This window comes from Entelurus aequoreus, linkage group LG24 (assembly GCF_033978785.1).
Source record: "Entelurus aequoreus isolate RoL-2023_Sb linkage group LG24, RoL_Eaeq_v1.1, whole genome shotgun sequence".
NCBI classification, from domain to species: domain Eukaryota; kingdom Metazoa; phylum Chordata; class Actinopteri; order Syngnathiformes; family Syngnathidae; genus Entelurus; species Entelurus aequoreus.
The window spans coordinates 32,737,895-32,759,259 of NC_084754.1; the positions used below are offsets into that span (position 1 = coordinate 32,737,895).

General features: G+C 41.3%; 1 protein-coding gene across 4 annotated transcripts in view; it reads right to left on the reverse strand.

The window, feature by feature from the left end:
- Positions 1 to 21,365, reverse strand: part of zmp:0000001167 (protein phosphatase 1 regulatory subunit 12A) — an 84,048-nt gene that overhangs the window by 27,069 nt on the left and 35,614 nt on the right. For 3 of the 4 annotated variants that reach the window (XM_062035837.1, XM_062035836.1, XM_062035839.1), the window contains 12 exons: positions 17,308 to 17,438; positions 11,540 to 11,658; positions 8,122 to 8,278; positions 7,906 to 8,050; positions 7,749 to 7,823; positions 7,568 to 7,647; positions 1,527 to 1,732; positions 1,330 to 1,439; positions 1,074 to 1,268; positions 920 to 1,002; positions 750 to 839; positions 538 to 639 (listed from right to left, as the gene is read on the reverse strand). In XM_062035837.1, coding sequence (XP_061891821.1) covers positions 538 to 639; positions 750 to 839; positions 920 to 1,002; positions 1,074 to 1,268; positions 1,330 to 1,439; positions 1,527 to 1,732; positions 7,568 to 7,647; positions 7,749 to 7,823; positions 7,906 to 8,050; positions 8,122 to 8,278; positions 11,540 to 11,658; positions 17,308 to 17,438 — 1,493 coding nt within the window. The remainder of the gene's footprint in view (positions 1 to 537; positions 640 to 749; positions 840 to 919; positions 1,003 to 1,073; positions 1,269 to 1,329; positions 1,440 to 1,526; positions 1,733 to 7,567; positions 7,648 to 7,748; positions 7,824 to 7,905; positions 8,051 to 8,121; positions 8,279 to 11,539; positions 11,659 to 17,307; positions 17,439 to 21,365) is intronic. The other variant, XM_062035838.1, reaches the window with a different exon arrangement.

Sequence of the window (21,365 nt, forward strand, 5' to 3'; positions counted from 1 at the left end):
TGCATGAACTATTTCTGTTCAAAATTGTTAGAAATGTTAAATGTTTAAATATTAACTGTCAGTTTACTGTACTGTGCCAACTGTACTACTATATGAGTACCTATTTTCTATTGTTTCATTGAAAATAAAACAGCAAAGTCCATTTGGCTGTCATCTGTTTTAATTAGTCATGATTTTTTTTTCATGCTTGAAATAAGAAATTATTACTTTAAAAAAGTAGTTTTATACTTGTGAGTGTTGATGACACAGCTTTGCAACAGTTGATATTCTAGTTTCAAGCATGTTTTACTCAATATAGCTCATCAAATCTCAGCAACAAGCTGTAATATCTTACTGAGATCATTTAGGACCAAAACACTTAAAACAAGTAAAACACTCTAACATAAAATCTGCTTAGTGAGAAGAATTATCTTATCAGACAGAAAATAAGCAAATATCACCCTTATTTGAGATATTTAACCTTACTTAGATTTCAGTTTTTGCAGTGTATTTCATGTATTTAAATAATGCTTGCGCACCCAAACAAAAAGGAGTTACCTCTGTGCCAAGGCACTGTTAAGTCGACTGAGTCCAGATGAGCATGTTCCTGTGCTACCGGAGTTCACGTTGGCAGCATCCAGTCTCTTTCCGTAGGAAGAGCTGCAGATACCAAGTGAGATTTTAAGAAGTTTGATCTTGTTAAACAGAAGCCCCTGGATGTGATGAGGTGCAACACAGCTAAACAAGTACCAACAAATGCAACGACTGACCTGTGAGACAAAGACGGGTGGGAGCTAGTGAAGTCATTCCCTGATTGGCTGTGAAAGCGGCGTGTGTAGGACGAGCTACGACTTAGCCAACTGACAGACAATGTGACAAAGAGCGTGGTGAGAAAAGCGGTGTGGTCGCAGGTACAGTAAGCATGGAAGCACAGGCCCACCTGTTGGAGTTGTCAGAGTTGCTGTCTGGAATACTGAAAAGCCTCCGAGTGGGAATGGGAGGCACCCGAGCAAGTCTTGGCTCCTGACAAAGAAGGGTTCAAACAAGAGGTGTTATTTACTTGGTGTAAACTGACCTGAGTCTGGTTTAAGTACCTTGGGGTCGGCTTCAGAGCTGAGACGTGGACTCGAGGCGGAGCGGGTCATCCCCAGGCTCGACTCAGTTGGCTTGTTCTGGTCTGGGCTGGAGTCGGACAGTCCTGCTGAGCCCAGAGTCACTGAGCTGCCTGCCTTCCGCAGTGATGTCCTCCATGAGCCTGGTGCCTCGGTCACTGGGGGTTTGCCTGCTTCCTGTTGGGCAGCACGATATAGAATCGTTCTTGTTGTCTTGGGGAAGATATCCCGACTGTACCTTTTTAACCTGGCTTGCAGCAGTGCTCGCTGGGATGGAGGTAGGAAAGAGGCTGCTGGTGTTGCGTTTGTTGTTCAAGTTGTTTATGATCTCTCGGTTTTTGGCTTTCTCTGCAGTCATGCAACATCCAGGGAATACAAATCTATTTTAAATATCACGATATCAACAAGTCATAAACACAAGATAGATTCCCTCACCAGACTCGGCATCACTCTCCGATTCGCTCTCCTCCTCCGAGCTGGAGCTGCTTGAGGCTTTGGGCTGACTTTGAGACTGACTCCGTGCGGTCTGGCCCTCGTCCTCCTCGTCCTCGGCCGGGCTGTTCTGCAGGGCAGGCGGTGGGTGCTTCTCCCGCTCATGGAGGCAGATTTTTTCCTTACTGCTCATGCGCGAAATAGAAGTCCTAAAGGGAGGGTGGCATGCAGATAGCTGATCAGTTTCATGTGCAATCAATCAACTATTGCAGTGGTTCTTAACCTGGGTTCGATCGAACCCTAGGGGTTCGGTGAGTCGGCCTCAGGGGTTCGGCGGAGCCTCCGCCACGGAGGTCAGGACACACCCGACTCATCAATATGGATACCCCCAAACAATGTTCTCTCTAACTCAGTGGCTTAGTGGTTACAGTGTCCGCCCTGAGATGGGTAGGTTGTGAGTTCAAACCCCGGCCGAGTCATACCAAGGACTATAAAAATGGGACCCATTCCCTCCCTGCTTGGCACTCAGCATCAAGGGTTGGAATTGGGGGTTAAATCACCAAAAATGATTCCCGGGCGCGGCACCACTGCCCACTGCTCCCCTCACCTCCCCAGGGGGTGAACAAGGGTGATGGGTCAAATGCAGAGGACAAATTTCACCACACCTAGTGTGTGACAATCATTGGTACTTTAACTTAGATGTGCACACTGTGGCCACACCAGTCCCAAACCTGACTAAATACCAAGTTAATGACGCCAAAAGGGACAAGCGGTAGAAATTGGATGGATGTTTTATTATAATAATCAAATGACAGCAGTCATTTCCATGGGATTATTTTCAAAAATAAGTCTTTTGGCCCACTTGCAATGACAGTAACACAACATATTGTTTTCATGAGCCGTGTACTAGTATTGTATGTCTGGGTGGGGGTCCTGTTTTGGAAATAATTTGTACCCCTTTCCGATATCGCATTTAGTTCCCACTAAAACATTCACATTTTGCACAATGAGATGTAAACATGGGATCATGTGTACATTCCTGTAACGTTCTGTTTGTAAAATATATCTTTAGTAGTATTTATTTAATATAATAACATTTCATGATTAATATTTATAAATTAAGATTAAATTAAGAAAAAAACATTTTATTTTTCACTAAAGAAGGGTTCGGTGAAAGCTCATATGAAACTATTGGGGTTCGGTACCTCCAACAAGGTTAAGAAACACTGAACTAGTCAAGTCAGGGTGAAACTGAGATATTTGTCAACATTAAAGTACGGTACTAAAAGCTCAGGATGTGCCAATTGATCGGCGACAGATCACTATCGGCTTTTTTTCATGAAAATATGTGATTGCCGTTGCCGATTAATATCTTTTAATACCAATCACAAACGCTGATCGCCTCTGGTTGACACTGTGTTTATGTTTAGTCCCCTGGTTGACTAGCTAGCAGCTAATTATTTGTCGCCATACACAGTGTGGAGCTGTTCCCAAAGGCTAAATATAATTTCCTACATTGCGGCAAATAAACTGGATTTCTTAGTATCTTAGAAATCATTATCAAGTATTAAGACAAGGCTAAACATGTTGCACACCGAGAGCAAGCCAGGAGCAGGCATGCTAATAGCTAAGCTAGCCACTAAGCTTAGTAAATTTTAAGAAGTGCACTGCAAAAACTGAAATCTAAGCAAGATTAAATATCTCAAATAAGGGTGATATTTGCTTATTTTCTGTCTGATAAGATAATTCTTCTCACTAAGCAGATTTTATGTTAGAGTGTTTTACTTGTTTTAAGTGTTTTGGTCCTAAATGATCTCAGTAAGATATTACAGCTTGTTGCTGAGATTTGATGACCTATATTGAGTAAAACATGCTTGAAACTAGAATATCAACTGTTGCAAAGCTGTGTCATCAACACTCACAAGTATAAAACTACTTTTTTAAAGTATTAATTTCTTATTTCTGATGTGTTGGATCCACTGTGGACTGGACTTTCACAATGTTATGTCAGACCCACTCGACATCCGTTGCTTTCGGTCTCCCCTAGAGGGGGGGGGTTACCCACATATGCGGTCCTCTCCAAGGTTTCTCATAGTCATTCACCGACGTCCCACTGGGGTGAGTTTTTCCTTGCCCGTATGTGGGCTCTGTACCGAGGATGTCGTTGTGGCTTGTACAGCCCTTTGAGACACTTGTGATTTAGGGCTATATAAATAAACATTGATTGATTGATTGATTGATTATTTCAAGCATGAAAAAATGAAATTCATGATTTTGACACAAATGTGTCTCATAATTAAAACAGATGACAGCCAAATCTACTTTGCTGTTTTATTTTCAATGAAATTATAGAAAATACGTACTCATATAGTAGTACAGTTGGCACAGTACAGTAAACTGACAGTTAATATTTAAACATTTAACATGTGACATTTCAAACTATTTTGAACAGAAATAGTTCATGCACATTCAGATAAATTCCTCAAAACTACAATAAAAAAAAATTATATATGTATATATGCGCACTAATTGACTGAAAGAGCACGCACTTGGCGCGATGATGTCATGTTATCGATGGAAAAATGCATTTTTAGACAATATGATTTGCCTGAGCGGCTAGGAGACCCCGAGAGTAACAAGCGGTTGCCTTGTTGCCTTTCCATTAAGAACAATAAATGAGTTTTTAGTATAAGTTTGCTGGTTTCAAGAAATGTAATGCAGAGCGCATATCATTATGTCAAGATAATGGCACTAGCATTTACTTCATTTAAGAATAATTTTTAACATATTGAGCAAAAAGGTCTCTTTTTTTTTCTACCAAGAAAAGTATACTTCTTATTAGTGAGAATATACTTATTTTAAGGTATTTTTGGGTTCATTGAAGTTAGCTACTTTTACTTGTTTTGGAAAGTCTTGACAAGCCAAATTTTCTTGTTCTATTGGCAGATAATTTTGCTTAGTTTAAATAAAATACCCCTCATTTTTGTATTTTTTTTCCTTGTTTTTGAACACTGACTTTTTGCAGTGCAGTACACAGCAGCGGATCGATCCATAAATTGGTAGTGGAGAGTAAGTATATGATACTAACATGATTAGATCCATATTTTCATTTTCTCAAAATATTTTTTTATTGTTTTTGTTAAAATTGACAAATTCAGGAAATAATTCCCTAGACGCAGGAGGATGTGAAGGGCAAACACCAAAGGATTTTAAAAGAGTACCGTATTTTGCGGACTATAAGTCGCAGTTTTTTTCATAGTTATGTGTGAAATTATTAACACATTAGCGTAAAATATCAAATAATATTATTTAGCTCATTCACGTAAGAGACTAGACGTATAAGATTTCATGGGATTTAGCGATTAGGAGTGACATATTGTTTGGTAAACATATAGCATGTTCTATATGTTATAGTTATTTGAATGACTCTTACCATAATATGTTACGTTAACATACCAGGCACGTTCTCAGTTGGTTATTTATGCCTCATATAACGTACACTTATTCAGCCTTTTGTTCACTATTCTTTATTTATTTTAAATTGCCTTTCAAATGTCTATTCTTGGTGTTGGCTTTTATCAAATACATTTCCCCCAAAAATGCGACTTATACTCCAGTGCGACTTATATATGTTTTTTTCCTTCTTTATTATGCATTTTCGGCCGGTGCGACTTATACTCCGGAGCGACTTGCACTCCAAAAAATAGGTAGTAGAAATAGGTAGTTGTTTGTGCGTATGCAAACAACAGTCAGAGTTTTCCCCCCTCCAACCCTAAGGCGAAGGGAGGCGACCCTCTTGTCCACTGGGGTGAACTCCACCGTACAGGCACTCAGCCGGGGACTCGTGAGTATCCCCACACCCGCCTGTGCCCTCACACCCTGAGCAACTCCAGAAGTGAACAAGGTCCATCCCTTGTCCAGGAGTGTGGTTTCAGAGCCCTTGCTATGCGTAGATGTAAGCCCCGCCAGATCCAACCGGTAGCGCTCCACCTTCGCACCAGCTCAGGCTCCTTCCCCACCAGCGTAGAGACGTTCCACGTCCCGAAAGTCAGCCTCTGCTGCCCCGAATTGGTCCGTCTGGAGCCTCCACTTCCACTGCCATCCACTTGTCAGCGCACCCGACCCCACTGGTTCCGACCGCGGGTGGTGGGCCCACGTGGCAGAGAAGATGGTGTGTCCACGTAGCTTCTTCGGGCTGTGCCCGGCCGGGCTCCGTGGCAAGCCCGGCCACCAGGCGCTCGCTGACGAGCCCTACCTCCGGGCCTAGCTCCGGAGGAGGGCCCCGGGCTTCCTCCGGGCCGGGTAACGCATCCTCTTTTAGTGTAGTTCATGGGGGGTATCGTAACCCTGATGGGGGGGGCATTCGGGTGCTACACCTTGCCCAAGGGTGACCCGGAACTATGTAAGGCAGGGGCGTTCAACTCCCTGAGGCTTAATACAAGCCCACATACCATGAACGTTATATGAGGCATAAATAACCAACTGAGAACAGAAAAAATACAGAGAAGTTACTGATGGTGTGTTTGACAGAAAAGCAGCTGGAAGGAGATACCGTAGAAGTCAACTCTCCAAGGTCATTTACCTTGTACATTCTATTGTATTGTTTTTCATACAATATTTATTATCGAAAAGGTTTTTGTTTTTTTTTAAAGGCATGTTACATGTTAAACCCACTGCAAAAAGTCAGTGTTCAAAAACAAGAAAAGAAAATACAAAAATGAGGGGTATTTTATTTGAACTAAGCAAAATTATCTGCCAATAGAACAAGAAAATTTGGCTTGTCAAGACTTTCCAAAACAAGTAAAATTAGCTAACTTCAATGAACCCAAAAAATACCTTAAAATAAGTATATTCTCACTAATAACAAGTGCATTTTTCTTGGTAGAAAAAAAAAAAAAAAGAGACCTTTTTGCTCAATATGTTGAAAAATATTCTTAAATGAAGTAAATGCTAGTGCCATTATCTTGACATAATGATATGTGCTCGGCATTACATTTCTTGAAACCAGCAAACTTATACTAAAAACGAATTTATTGTTCTTAATGGAAAGGCAACAAGGCAAGCGCTTGTTACTCTCGGGGTCTCCTAGCCGCTCAGGCAAATCATATGGTCTAAAAATGCATTTTTCCATGGATAACATGACATCATCGCACCAAGTGCGTGCTCTTTCAGTCAATTAGTGCGCATATATACAGCCCGGCCCCCGGCCAAAATTTTTTTAATTGTAATTTTGAAGAATTCATCTGAATGTGCATGAACTATTTCTGTTCAAAATTGTTAGAAATGTCACATGTTAAATGTTTAAATATTAACTGTCAGTTTACTGTACTGTGCCAACTGTACTACTATATGAGTACGTCTTTTCTATTGTTTCTTTGAAAATAAAACAGCAAAGTCCATTTGGCTGTCATCTGTTTTAATTATGACACACAATTGTGTCAAAGTCATGATTTTTTTTTTCATGCTTGAAATACGAAATGATTACTTTAGAAAAGTAATTTTATACTTGTGAGTGTTGATGACACAGCTTTGCATCAGTTGATATTCTAGTTTCAAGCATGTTTTACTCAATATAGGTCATCAAATCTCAGCAACAAGCTGTAATATCTTACTGAGATCATTTAGGACCAAAACCCTTAAAACAAGTAAAACACTCTAACATAAAATCTGCTTAGTGAGAAGAATTATCTTATCAGACAGAAAATAAGCAAATATCACCCTTATTTGAGATATTTCATCTTACTTAGATTTCAGTTTTAGCAGTGAACTTGTGCCGTTTTGGATAGGGTGTGGGAAAGCATCAATTAAATTCATTTAAATGAATTTCAATAGAAGACGCTGATTTTAGATGCAAGTGTTTTGAGTTAAGAGCTCCGTTACAGAACCAATCAAGCTCCCAAGTTGAGGTAATGCTGACAGAAACGGTCTGTACCTAAAAAAAAAAGGACCGAATTCAGTACCCATCCTTAACTCAGGTTCAAAGTTTCAGTTTATGCCCACACGATTGCAAGGCAACAAGCAGCCAATGGACAAGTGGCACTCACCTTCGTGTGCGAACTGGTACTGTGGCGATTTGCAGGCTGGTCTCGATGACAGGAGTCTGTTTCTCTTTCTCGGTACGTAACTGAGGAGTAATATAAACATACATAAACACAGAGAACATTCATGGCTCTCGCGCTACATCAGGCAGAAGAAGAGTTGGGTCGTCGGCACAAGGGCACTCACAGCATTCTGCTTCTTCTGCAGCTCCTCCAGAGTGTCCACTAGGTTCTCGTCTGCAACATCTAAAGGTGTTTGGCCCTACAAGGACATTCACAGTAAGCGAGGGCTTCATGCGGTCGCACGGATTATGGCGAGGCAACACGGTCAGTCTGTAGCTCACCACATTGTTGATGGCGGTCATATCACACATGTGGTCCGCAAGCAGCGTGCACACCTCCTTCTGCCCCCAGTGAGCTCCTGCATGCAGGGGCGTCCAACCGTCGATGTCCCGACTGTCCACATCCACGGCGCATTGTAACAGCACCCTGGTGACAAAAGACAGCGAGGGAGTTCAGAGGAAAATGGCGGTTTTGACCTGCGGCATTTTGATTCTCACTTTAGAACTTCAATGTATCCCTTGGCAGCCGTGACGTGCAGAGCTGTTGCCTTGGTATTCGGGTGAGGCGTCAGAGTGCCGCCTCCTTCAAGCACCGCCATGGCGTCCTGGAGCATGATCCTCTCTTCCTCCTTCCGAGCCAGGTCCACATCGATTCCTGTAAAGTGAACATGAGCATGCACGGTCAATACATTTAAAAAGGCACACGATGACTTAAAAAAAGAAGTGATTCAACACTGCAAATTATTTGCCAAGATTAAAATGTTTTAAGGCCTATTTACTTATTTTTAGTCATTGATAATCTTAATCTTAGCATAATAGTTATTGTAGCTGCTGACAGAAGCACATTGTACACTGCAAAAACTGAAATCTAAGTAAGATGAAATATCTCAAATAAGGGTGATATTTGCTTATTTTCTGTCTGATAAGATCATTCTTCTCACTAAGCAGATTTTATGTTAGAGTCTTTTACTTGTTTTAAGTGTTTTGGTCCTAAATGATCTCAGTAAGATATTACAGCTTGTTGCTGAGATTTGATGACCTATATTGAGTAAAACATGCTTGAAACTAGAATATCAACTGTTGCAAAGCTGTGTCATCAACACTCACAAGTATAAAACTACTTTTTTAAAGTAATAATTTCTTACTTCAAGCATGAAAAAAAAAATCATGACTTTGACACAATTGTGTCTCATAATTAAAACAGATGACAGCCAAATGGACATTGCTGTTTTATTTTCAATGAAAAAATAGAAAATACATACTCATATAGTTGGCACAGTACAGTAAACTGACAGTTAATATTTAAACATTTAACAATTCAAACTATTTTTAACAGAAATAGTTCATGCACATTCAGGTAAATTCCTCAAAATTACAATAAAAAATTTTTGGGCCGGGGGCCGGGCTGTATATATGTGCACTAATTGACTGAAAGAGCACGCACTTGGCGCGATGATGTCATGTTATCCATGGAAAAATGCATTTTTAGACAATATGATTTGCCTGAGTGGCTAGGAGACCCCGTGAGTAACAAGCGGTTGCCTTGTTGCCTTTCCATTAAGAACAATAAATTTGTTTTTAGTATAAGTTTGCTGGTTTCAAGAAATGTAATACCGAGCGCATATCGTTATGTCAAGATAATGGCACTAGCATTTACTTCATTTAAGAATATTTTTCAACATATTGAACAAAAAGGTCTCTTTTTTTTTCTACCAAGAAAGGTGCACTTGTTATTAGTGAGAATATACTTATTTTAAGGTATTTTTGGGTTCATTGAAGTTAGCTAATTTGACCTGTTTTGGAAAGTCTTGACAAGCCAAATTTTCTTGTTCTATCTACCTAATTTTTGTATTTTTTTTTCTTGTTTTTGAACACTGACTTTTTGCAGTGTATATATGTTATATAATTTCATAGTTGGTTAGAGTAAATAAATACAATGTTTAATTATAAGTTCATATTTACATATAATGTGATTAAAAATGTATTTTGTTTGGTAATTTCATGCAGGTTAACTTTATTTTTGTTACAAAACCCATGTAAATTGGAGAGGAATATATTTTTTGTTCCGGTTTGGTCACATTGTTGGGGGGACAATTAATATGTGGAATAAGGGAAGCAGCAACTGTTGGCTGGTTATTGCTAAATTCAAGTGGGTTGGTTGAGTGTTGCAGCTTGTTTGAGATGTGCTGACTGTAGTCAACAGCTGCATACATTAGCAGGTAAACAAACATCAATTATGCACACTCACTTTTCGTTTGGCATGTACTGAACTGATGAAAATGGAGCTTATTTATGCCAATAGCAGGCTAAATCTTCTAGCTTAAGCCACAATGCAGTCATAATGACATACATATACAGTCGTGCTCATAAGTTTACATACCCTGGGAGAATTCATGATTTCTTGGCCATTCTTCAGAGAATATGAATGATAACACAAAAACCTTTCTTCCACTCATGCTTAATGGTCGTGTGAAGCTATTTATTGGCAAGCAACTGTGTTTACTCTTTTTAAATCAAAATGACAAAAGAAAGTACCCAAATGACCCTGATCAAAAGTTTACATACCCCAGTGACTTTGATATGATAACATGCACAAAAGTTGACACAAACAGGTTTGAATGGCTAATCAAGGTTCCAATCCTCACCTGTAAAATGTTTGTTTGTAATTAATGTGTGTGTATAAAAGGTCAGTGAGTTTCTGGGCTTCTGACAGACCATTGCATCTTTCATCCAGTGCTGCACAGATGTTTCTGGATTCTGAGTCATGGGGAAGGCAAAAGAATTGTCAAAGGATCTGCGAGAAAAGGTAATTGAACTGCATAAAACAGGAAAGGGGTATAAATAGCTATCCAAGGAATTGAGAATGCCAATCAGCAGTGTTCAAACGCTGATTAAGAAGTGGGAAATGAGGGATTCAGGTAGACCAGCAAAGATTCCAGCCATGCAGCCCATTTTTCTTCAAGTGCCTCCTTATTGTGCATCTTGAAACAGCCACACCACAATTTTTCAGAGAGTCCTGTATTTCAGCTGAAGTTATTTGTGAATTTTTCTTTGCATCTCGAGTAATTTTCCTGGCAGTTGTGGCTGAAATCTTTGCTGGTCTACCTGAAACCCTCATTTTCCACTTCTTAATCAGCGTTTGAACACTGCTGATTGGCATTCTCAATTCCTTGGATATCTTTTTATACCCCTTTCCTGTTTTATGCGGTTCAATTACCTTTTCTCACAGATTCTTTGACAATTATTTTGCCTTCCCCATGACTCAGAATCCAGAAACATCTGTGCAGCACTGGATGAAAGATGCAATGGTCTGTCAGAAGCCCAGAAACTCACTGACCTTTTATACACACACAATTACAAACAAACATGTCACAGGTGAGGATTGGAACCTTGATTAGCCATTCAAACCTGTTTGTGTCAACTTTTGTGCATGTTATCAGATCAAAGTCACTGGGGTATGTAAACTTTTGATCAGGGTCATTTGGGTACTTTCTTTTGTCATTTTGATTTAAAAAGAGTAAACACAGTTGTTTGCCAATAAATAGCTTCACACAACCATTAAGCATGAGTGGAAGAAAGGTTTTTGTGTTATCATTCATATTCTCTGAAGAATGGCCAAGAAATCATAACTTCTCCCAGGGTATGTAAACTTATGAGCACGACTGTATAGCTCTAATGTAATATCAAACATTTTAAATAAATTGATAATGTACCAATGATGAATGATTCATCTTTTTTTCCAAACTAAATGTCAAACCAACACTGAGATTAAAACATAAAATTGTCCTATTTCACAAGTTTGTGTCAGTACACAGCACTGCTGTATGGGACAAAGAATGCAACTCATTCTCTTTCTCTAGTGAAAGTATGCTGTACTTGTCACATCACTATGGCGCTCACGTAGAGCAATAATCACCTTGCTTTTTGATTTCGCTTTTGAGCATTCTCTCCATTGCGTCCTCCGTGGCCACATCCAAAGGAAGGTCCCCTTCGCTGTTCACAGCGCCGACGTGTGCGCCGTGTTCTATCAAGTATCTTCAAAGAAAGACATGCAAAACAGTCAACAATAAGTGAAGTTGCAAGGAAGTCATATAGTCCAAAACATATAGAAGTGGAGCGGGACCTCATCTTAAGAGTGCCCCAAAATTAGAGTGTTTTGAGATAAGAGCTGTCTCTCGGTTATATGTCATGCTTCAAGTTGCAGGCAAAAATTTGAGTAAGTTGGCATAGCAAATGTCCAAGCTGCCATAAAAGAACTAAACAAGTTGTAGTCCTTTTTTGCCCATATTTTATTATTAGCATTTTATTGTGGCTTGTCCCAAATGATATAGTATAGGGATTTTATATTTTATCCTTTTAATGGGGAAATTTGAGTATGTTTACAATTTAGAATCTTACCAAATGTTTGTATTGCTTGTGGTGTGGTAGGTCTTTGTAATGCATGTCTAAGATTTTACCTTTTCCTGTATGTTTGATGGATGTTCTGATTTTGCTGGCTCCAAAACAAATTTACTTTCGAGTACTAATAAAGTAACCTAACCTAACCATCAGAATCAGAATCCATCCTGTTTGGGTCCCACATCAACCTTAAGAAAGTCAATGACTTCACCATAAAAGTGGGTGACATTGTTATCACCAGGAAAGATGAGGTCACCTACCTAGGTTCCATTCTAGAGGCTAACCTTTCCTGTGATAAAATGGCAACCAAGGTAATCAAAAAGGTCAACCAACGAACGAGATTTCTCTACAGAATCTCCTCTCTGGTCAACAAAAGCACCTTGAGGATTCTGGCGGGAACTCTCGTTCAACCCTTTTTCGATTACGCATGCACCTCCTGGTACCCTAGCACCTCCAAAACCCTCAAATCTAAACTCCAAACATCTCAGAACAAGCTAGTCAGGTTACTTCTAGACCTCCACCCCAGATCCCACCTCACTCCTACCCACTTCTCTAAAGTGGGCTGGCTCAGGGTGGAGGACAAAGTTAAACAACTTGCACTGAGCCTAGTCTATAAAATCCACTACACCTCCCTGATACCGAAGTACATGTCAAACTACTTCCTTAATGTAAATGACCGCCATAACCACAACACCAGGGGGAGCTCCACTAACCACGTTAAACCCAGATTCCGAACTAACAAAGGTCTTAACTCATTCTCTTTCTATGCCACATCAATGTGGAATGCGCTCCCAACAGGTGTAAAAGAAAGTGCATCTCTATCCTCCTTCAAAACCGCAATAAAAGTTCACCTCCAGGCAGCTACAACCCTAAACTAACACCCTCCCCGGATTGCTAATAATCAAACGTAAACAATCAAATGCAGATTCTCTCTCTCTCTCTCGCTCTCTCTCTCTCTCTCTCGCTCTCTCGCTCGCTCTCTCTCTCGCTCTCTCGCTCTCTCGCTCGCTCTCTCGCTCTCTCGCTCTCTCGCTCTCTCGCTCTCTCTCCTTGCTGTCCATATCCTACCCCCCCACACCCCTGATTGTAAATAATTCAATGTGATTATCTTGTGTGATGACTGTATTATGATGATAGTATATATCTGTATCATTAATCAATTTAAGTGGACCCCGACTTAAACAAGTTGAAAAACTTATTCGAGTGTTACCATTTAGTGGTCAATTGTACGGAATATGTACTTCACTGTGCAACCTACTAATAAAAGTCTCAATCAATCAATCAAAACCTAACCTAACCGTAAGATCCAAATAAAACACCTAGTCTTGGTCTCTAGCATTACCAAAAGGTAATGCTAGAGACCAAGACCACTAGAGAGCGACATAACCGTTTTCTCACCATGGGAAGGAAGAAAAGGAGTGTGAAGGACAGTGCTGAGAAGTGGATGATAATCGTTGAATTTAAAAAAAAATCATCAAAAGCATGACATCACTGCCAGTCTGCATCATACTGAAGCAGAATAAATCTAACAACAATCAAGAATGTTAAAAAAAATACCTCAACAGTGGGCATTTATTCATGAAAATATTAAAAATCTGCTGACAGTGTTTGACAGAGGAGTATCTGGAAGGAGATACCATAGAAGTTCAATATTAATGCTTTACATTAATATTACATTACCGTATTTTTCGGACTATAGGTCGCAGTTGTTTTAATAGTTTGGCCGGGGGTGCGACTTATACTCCGGAGCGACTTATGTGTGAAATTATTAACACATTGCCGTAAAATATCAAATAATATTATTTAGCTCATTCACGTAAGAGACTAGACGTATAAGATTTCATGGGATTTAGCGATTAGGAGTGACAGATTGTTTGGTAAACGTATAGCATGTTCTATATGTTATAGTTATTTGAATGACTCTTACCATAATATGTTACGTTAACATACCAGGCACGTTCTCAGTTGGTTATTTATGCCTCATATAACGTACACTCATTCAGCCTGTTGTTCACTATTCTTTATTTGTTTTGAATTGCCTTTCAAATGTCTATTCTTGGTGTTGGCTTTTATCAAATAAATTTCCCCAAAAACTGCGACTTATACTCCTGTGCGACTTATATGTTTTTTTTCTTCTTTATTATGCATTTTCGGCTGGTGCGGCTTATACTCCGGAGCGACTTATACTCCGAAAAATACGGTACTTCATAAAACCATAGTGGTTGTTCGTAGTACATTGTATTGCATTGTGTTTAAACAATATATATTATCTCTGGATGCACCCCCCCGTGACCCTGAAAGGGACGAGCGGTAGAAAATGGATGGATGGATGTTTTGAAACTGTCGTGACTGACACTTATCTTTAACACAGCGTGGAATTCTGGGGCAGTAGCTCTGGATTGGCAGACCAGGGTGGTGGTCCCTCTTTTCAAGAAGGGGAACCAGGGGGTGGTTTCCAATTATAGAGGGATCACACTTCTCATCCTCCCGGGGAAAATCTATTCCGGCCATTAGTAGAGGCCCGGTTTCAGGAGGAACAATGCAGCTTTCGTCCAGGTCGTGAAACACAGGACCAGCTTTATACCCTCACTAGGGTAATGGAGGGGACATTGGTGTTTGCCCAACCAGTCTACATTTTTGTGGATTTGGAGAAGACAGTTGATCGTGTCCTGAGGGGGGGTGCTTCAAGAGTACGGGGCGCAGGGTCCATTGCTACGGGCTATTCGGTCCCTGTACAATCGGAGCAGTAGTCTGGTTCGCATTGCCGGTAGGAAGTCAGACATGTTCCCAGTGGATGTTAGACTCCGCCAGCGCTTCCCTTTGTCACCAGTAATGTTCATTATCTTTATGGACAGAATTTCTAGGCGTAGTCATGGTGTGGAGGGTTTCTAGTTTGGTGGCCAGAGGGTCGCATCTCTGCTTTTTGCAGACGATGTGGTCCTGTTGGCCTCATCAGGCCGGGACCTTCAGCGTTCACTGGGGCAGTTTTCAGCCGAGTGTGAAGCTGCTGGGATGAGGATCAGCCCCTCCAAATTTGATGCTGGCCATAATCCCCAGTCGGAAAAAGGTGGACTGCACCCACCAGGTTGGGAGTGATGTTCTGCCTCAAGTGGAGGAGTATCTCGGGGTCTTATTCACGAGTGAGGGAAAAAACGTAAGATTGACAGACAATTTGGTGCAGCAATGCAGTCACTGTACCGGTCGGAAGTACAAGCGACAGAAATTAGTTTCCTCCGCAGGATGTCTGGGATCAGCCTCAGAGATTGGGTGAGGAACTCAGTCAGGGGACACTCAGAGTAGAGTGCTGCTCTTTCACGTCGAGAGGAGACAGCTGACGTGGCTCGGTCATCTACTACAGATGCCTCCCTGGTGTTTCGGGCATGTCCAGACGGTAGGAGGCCTCGGGGCAGACCTCGGACACGCTGGAGGGACACAGCTGGCCTGGGAACACCTCGGTGTCACCCCTGTGGAACTAGAAGATGTGGGAAGTCTCTACTTAGACTGCGGCCCCTCCCGACCCGGACTTGGAACACGGGTGAAAAATGGATGGATGTATTACCTAAAAGTGTGCTTTTCTTTTTACAAGGCATGTTACATGTTAAAATGGTAAATTGACTTAAATTAATTTAAATGGTAGACGTTGATTTCAAGTTAAGAGCTCCGTCCCAGAACCAATTAAGCTCGTAAATTGAGGTAAATTGTAAATGGGTTATACTTGTATAGCGCTTTTCTACCTTCAAGGTATTCAAAGCGCTTTGACACTATTTCCACATTCACCCATTCACACACACATTCCCGCACTGATGGCGGGAGCTGACATGCAAGGCCCTAACGACGACCCATCAGGAGCAAGGGTGAAGTGTCTTGCTCAAGGACACAATGGACATGACTAGGATGGCAAAATCTGGGGATCAAACCAGGAACCCTGAAGTTCCTGGCACGGCCGCTCTACCAACCGAGCCAGGCCGTACTACTCTAATGCTGTCAAGTCAAGTCAAGTCAACTTTATTTATATAGCACGTTTACGACAAGTTTTAAATTGAACCAAAGTGCTTTACAGGTTAAAAAAGCACAGAGCAAAAAAAAAAGAAAAAGAACATAAACAATGAATGGGCTGAACAAGATAGTGCACAGTAAAAGGGGTCGAATAAAAAGTAAAAATTTGCTAAATAAAAATAATAATAATAAAAGTGCGACAAATTGAAAAATAAAACTAAAGCGAAGGGGTGGGGTGGGGGGGCACTGGAAATGGTGGCGTAATGGCCGGACTCAGCTCAGGTCAAAGGGCAGCGAGAAGAGGTAGGTCTTAAGAAGGGTTTTGAAGACCCCCAGGCTCTGGGCTGACCTAATGTGGAGGGGAAGGCTGTTCCAGAGCTTAGGGACGACAACGGAAAAGGCTCTGTCCCCTCTGGTCTTTAGCCTGGATCTGGGGACCGCCAACAGCATTTGGTCAGCTGACCTTAAGGCTCTAGACGAGGTATGATGATGCAGAAGCTCGGTCAGGTATTGTGGGGCCAGACCATTTAGGGATTTAAAAACAATTAAAAGTAATTTGAAATCAATGCGGTGACGGACAGGGAACCAGTGGAGTGAGGCCAGGACTGGGGTGATGTGCTCGCGTTTTTTGGTGCTGGTGAGGAGACGGGCAGCCGCGTTTTGCACAAGCTGCAAACGGCGGAGTGATGCCTGATCAATGCCAGCGTACAGTCAGTTGTTGTTGTCTAGCCGATGTGTGACGAAGGCGTGGATAGCAGTCTCCAGGTCGCTCTGGGAGAGATAGGCCTTGGTCTTTGCTAGGGTTCTGAGATGGTAAAAGCTGGTGCTAACCACAGAGCTGACCTGTTTGGTGAATTTGAAGGCACTATCGAAGATCATTCCGAGATTTCTCACGGAGCACCGGATGTTTTCACCCAGAGGACCTAGAGCACTGACAAACGAGACTGGAGGTGTTTCGCAGAAGATGATGATGTCGGTCTTGCTCTCATTAGGTTGAGGAAGTTAGCACTCATCCATTCTTTAATGTCAGACAGTCAAGCAGTGGCTGAAGTGAGCTGTGGCCTTAAGAGGTAAGTAGATCTGAACATCATCGGCATAACAATGGAATGAGACATTGTGCTTGACCAGGATTCCACCTAAAGGTAGTATATACAGTAGGAAGAGTATGGGACCTAGGATTGACCCTTGAGGAACACCACAGGTAAGGGGGGCCACCGAGGAGAGAAAGTCTCCTAGCTGCACAGAGAAACTCTGGTGTGTGTGTTTGTGGTGATGGACGCTAACACTCACTTTGCGATTGGGATGAAGCCACAGGATGCCGCAGCGTGCAGGGGGTTCCAGCCCTCATTGTCGCCTATGTTGACGTTGCTTCCGCTCTCCACCAGAAACTGCACCATCTCAGCATTCTCGTCAATGCAGGCCTGCCGGGCGGCACCACAACAACACAATGCGTTTGTTAAAAAGAATCCAAAGGGTGTTATTTAGTCAAGAGGCCCATTTCATTGATGTTTGTTGTTGCAGGGCAAAACTTACAGATGCTTTGAGAAAAAACAAAGTGTCCACTTGTTGTGTCTATTTCCAGCTCGATGGGCTGCAGAAAGCCCTCGAGCAAGACAACAGTTTCGCAGGAGTGAAAGAGTAAATTTAATACGCTTTTTTAAAGTTGTTTGTATGAGTATGTTCAAAACTAAGGCTGCAATGAATGACCGATTAGTTTGATTGGAATAAATCTTTGATTTATATTCTGTTGCTTCAATTAATCCTTTAATGAGTGTAACTGATAAAACATGATCAATTCCCGACCGAATATAATGCCTGGAACACGGCATGATTAGAGAGTCGTGGTGTATGGGGGGCTGTGATTTGTTGTGGCAGCGAACAGCTGAGAGGTTTTTTTTATTTTGTATCAATGCGCAAATGTTAAAAGTGCAATTTCAATGGTGATAATGTGCATTCATTAAAATTATTAGATTTATTAATGATTTATTTAAATGAATGTTATTACAAGCAGAAAAATTGTTTCTCAACTATTTTCCCCAAAAAACGCATTGTGGCTATTACATATCCGATTACTCAATTAATCGAACAAGCCAAAATAATATTAAAATAATCGATAGCTGCATCCTGATTCAAACGTAATTAAAAGAGAAGTATAGGGTGTCCCAAAAATGTTATGACAACAAAGCTGATTCTCAAACAAATCATCCAGTTTTACTCTTTTGTGCATATTTCACATTCGTGAAGCTTTGTGAAATCAGTTTAAAATCTATATTAATTTGAATGTGATTGGACTTTGGATGAATAAATATTTTATTTGTCAACATTAATCCTTTTGATTTTTTGTTTGCCTATGACAGAGGTCTTCAACAGGGGGTCCGTGACCTTCAGTGGATCCGCAGAGGCACTGCAGGGGGCCGTGAAATATTTGGAATTGTGGCAAGGCACAGATCTAGCCAAGGTTCCAAAATTATTTCAGCAGCACTCAAGGTTCCTAAAAGCACAGTGGCCTCCGTAATCCTTGAATGGAAGAAGTTTGGGACTACCACAACTCTTCCTAGACCTGGCCGTCCAGCCAAACTGAGCAATCGTGGGAGACGAACCTTGGTGATAGAGGTAAAGAAGAAGCCAAAGATCATGGTGGCTGAACTCCAAAGATTAAGTAGGGAATTGGGAGAAATGTCCACAAAGTCAACTATCACTGTAACCCTCCACCAGTCGGGGCTTTATGGCAGAGTGGCCCGACAGAAGCCTCTCCTCAGTGCAAGACATATGAAGCCAGCATGGAGTTTGCCAAAAAACACATGAAGAAGTCCCAGACTATGAGAAATAAGATTATCTGGTGTGATGAGACCAAGATGGAACTTTTTGGCATTAATTCTAAGCAGTATGTGTGGGGAATACCAGGCACTGCTCATCACTTACCCAATACAATCCCAACAGTAAAACATGGTGGTGTTTTCAGCTGCAGGGACAAGACGACTGGATGCATTTGAAGGAAAGATAAATGCGGCCAAGTACAGAGGTATCCTGGAAGAAAATCTTTTCCAGAGTTCTTAGGACCTTTGACTGGGCCGAAGGTTCACATTCCAACAAAACAATGACCCTAAACACACAGCTAAAATAACAAAAGAGTGGCTTCGGAACAACTCTGTGACCATTCTTGACTGGCCCAACCAGAGCCCTGACCTAAACCCAATTGAGCATCTCTGGAGAGACCCTACTAATGGCTGGCCACCAACGTTCAACATTCAACCTGACAGAAGTGGAGAGGATCTGCAAGAACGAATGGCAGAGGATCCCCAAATCTAGGTGTGAAAAATGTGTTGCATTATTTTTAAGAAGACTCATGGCTGTACTAAATCAAAAGGGTGTTTCTACTCAATACTGAGCAAAGGGTCTTAAAGTACCAGTAGAGTTGAAAAACGAGTTTACTTTATATGCTTAATTGTGTTTCATTGTATCCATTAAAGGCCTACTGAAACCCACTACTACCGACCACGCAATCTGATAGTTTATATATCAATGATGAAATCTTAACATTGCAACACATGCCAATACGGCCGGGTTAGATTACTAAAGTGCAATTTTAAATTTCGCGCGAAATATCCTGCTGAAAACGTCTCGGTATGACGACGCCTGCGCGTGAAGTCACGGATTGTAGAGGACATTTTGGGACAGCATTGTGTCCAGCTATTAAGTAGTCTGTTTTCATCGCAAAATTCCACAGTATTCTGGACATCTGTGTTGGTGAATCTTTTGCAATTTGTTTAATGAACAATGGAGACAGCAAAGAAGAAAGCTGTAGGTGGGAAGCGGTGTATTTCGGCCGGATGCAGCAACACAAACACGTAGCCGGTGTTTCATTCTTTACATTCCCGAAAGATGACAGTCAAGCTTTACCATTGGCCTGTGGAGAACTGGGACAACAGAGACTCTTACCAGGAGGACTTTGAGTTGGATATGCAGACGCGGTACCGTGAGTACGCAACCAGAATGTTGCCATAAGCACTTTGTTTAATTTGTATGTGTAACACAGTACGCAGCTGCGGCCTCCAAACATTTGATCGCTTGCCCGTACGTGCGTGCCGCTATGTGCATGTCACGTACGTAACTTTGGGGACTTCGGGGAAATATATGTGCTGTATGAACTTTGGGGAGGTGATTGGTACTTTGGGCTGTGAGATTGAGTGTGTTGTGCGGGTGTTTGATTTGTATTGGCGGGTTATATGGACGGGAGGGGGAGGTGTTTGTTATGCAGGATTAATTTGTGGCATATTAAATAAGCCTGGTTGTGTTGTGGCTAATAGAGTATATACTGTATATGTCTTGTGTTTATTTACTGTTTTAGTCATTCCCAGCTGAATATCAGGTCCCACCCGCCTCTCACGGCATCTTCCCTATCTGAATCGCTTCCACTGCCCTCTAGTCCTTCACTCTCACTTTCCTCATCCACGAATCTTTCATCCTCGCTCAAATTAATGGGGAAATTGTCGCTTTCTCGGTCCGAATCGCTCTCGCTGCTGGTGGCCATGATTGTAAACAATGTGCAGATGTGAGGAGCTCCACAACCGGTGACGTCACGCGCATATTGTCTGCTACTTCCGGTACAGGCAAGGCTTTTTTATCAGCGACCGAAAGTTGCAAACTTTATCGTCGATGTTCTCTACTAAATCCTTTCAGCAAAAATATGGCAATATCGCGAAATGATCAAGTATGACACATAGAATGGACCTGCTATCCCCGTTTAAATAGCAAAATCGCGTTTCAGTAGGCCTTTAAACGATATCCAATTGTATTTACAATCCGTAAAGTATGTAAAAATATCAACTAAACATCACAAAATGCTAAAAATTCAGTCAACCATTTTGAATATTCTGCTACAAACGTCTTTGGTAATTTCCGTACATCGACGTCACTAGAGTAACACTTCTGCACTCTGACCATAGTATCAGATCAGTCATACTGGAAATATGCAAATATTTGAGAGAGATGTGCTGTCTATCATTCACAATCCCGATATAAAGACAGAATTTTTAAAATGCATTCCAAGTCGTAAATAAACAAAGGGTTTCCCCTTAATGTAATTGAATGTTGCGCGCCGCCACGGAATTTTTTATTATCGCCACACCTTCAAAATATGGGATTTTTTTTTTACTTGACAACAAATTAAAGTAATATATTGTAGCCTCTAGAACAGGGGTCACCAACCTTTTTGAAACCAAGAGCTACTTCTTGGGTACTGATTAATGCGAAGGGCTACCAGTTTGATACACACTTAAATAAATTGCCAGAAATAGCCAATTTGCTCAATTTACCTTTAACTCTGTTATTATTAATAATTAATGATA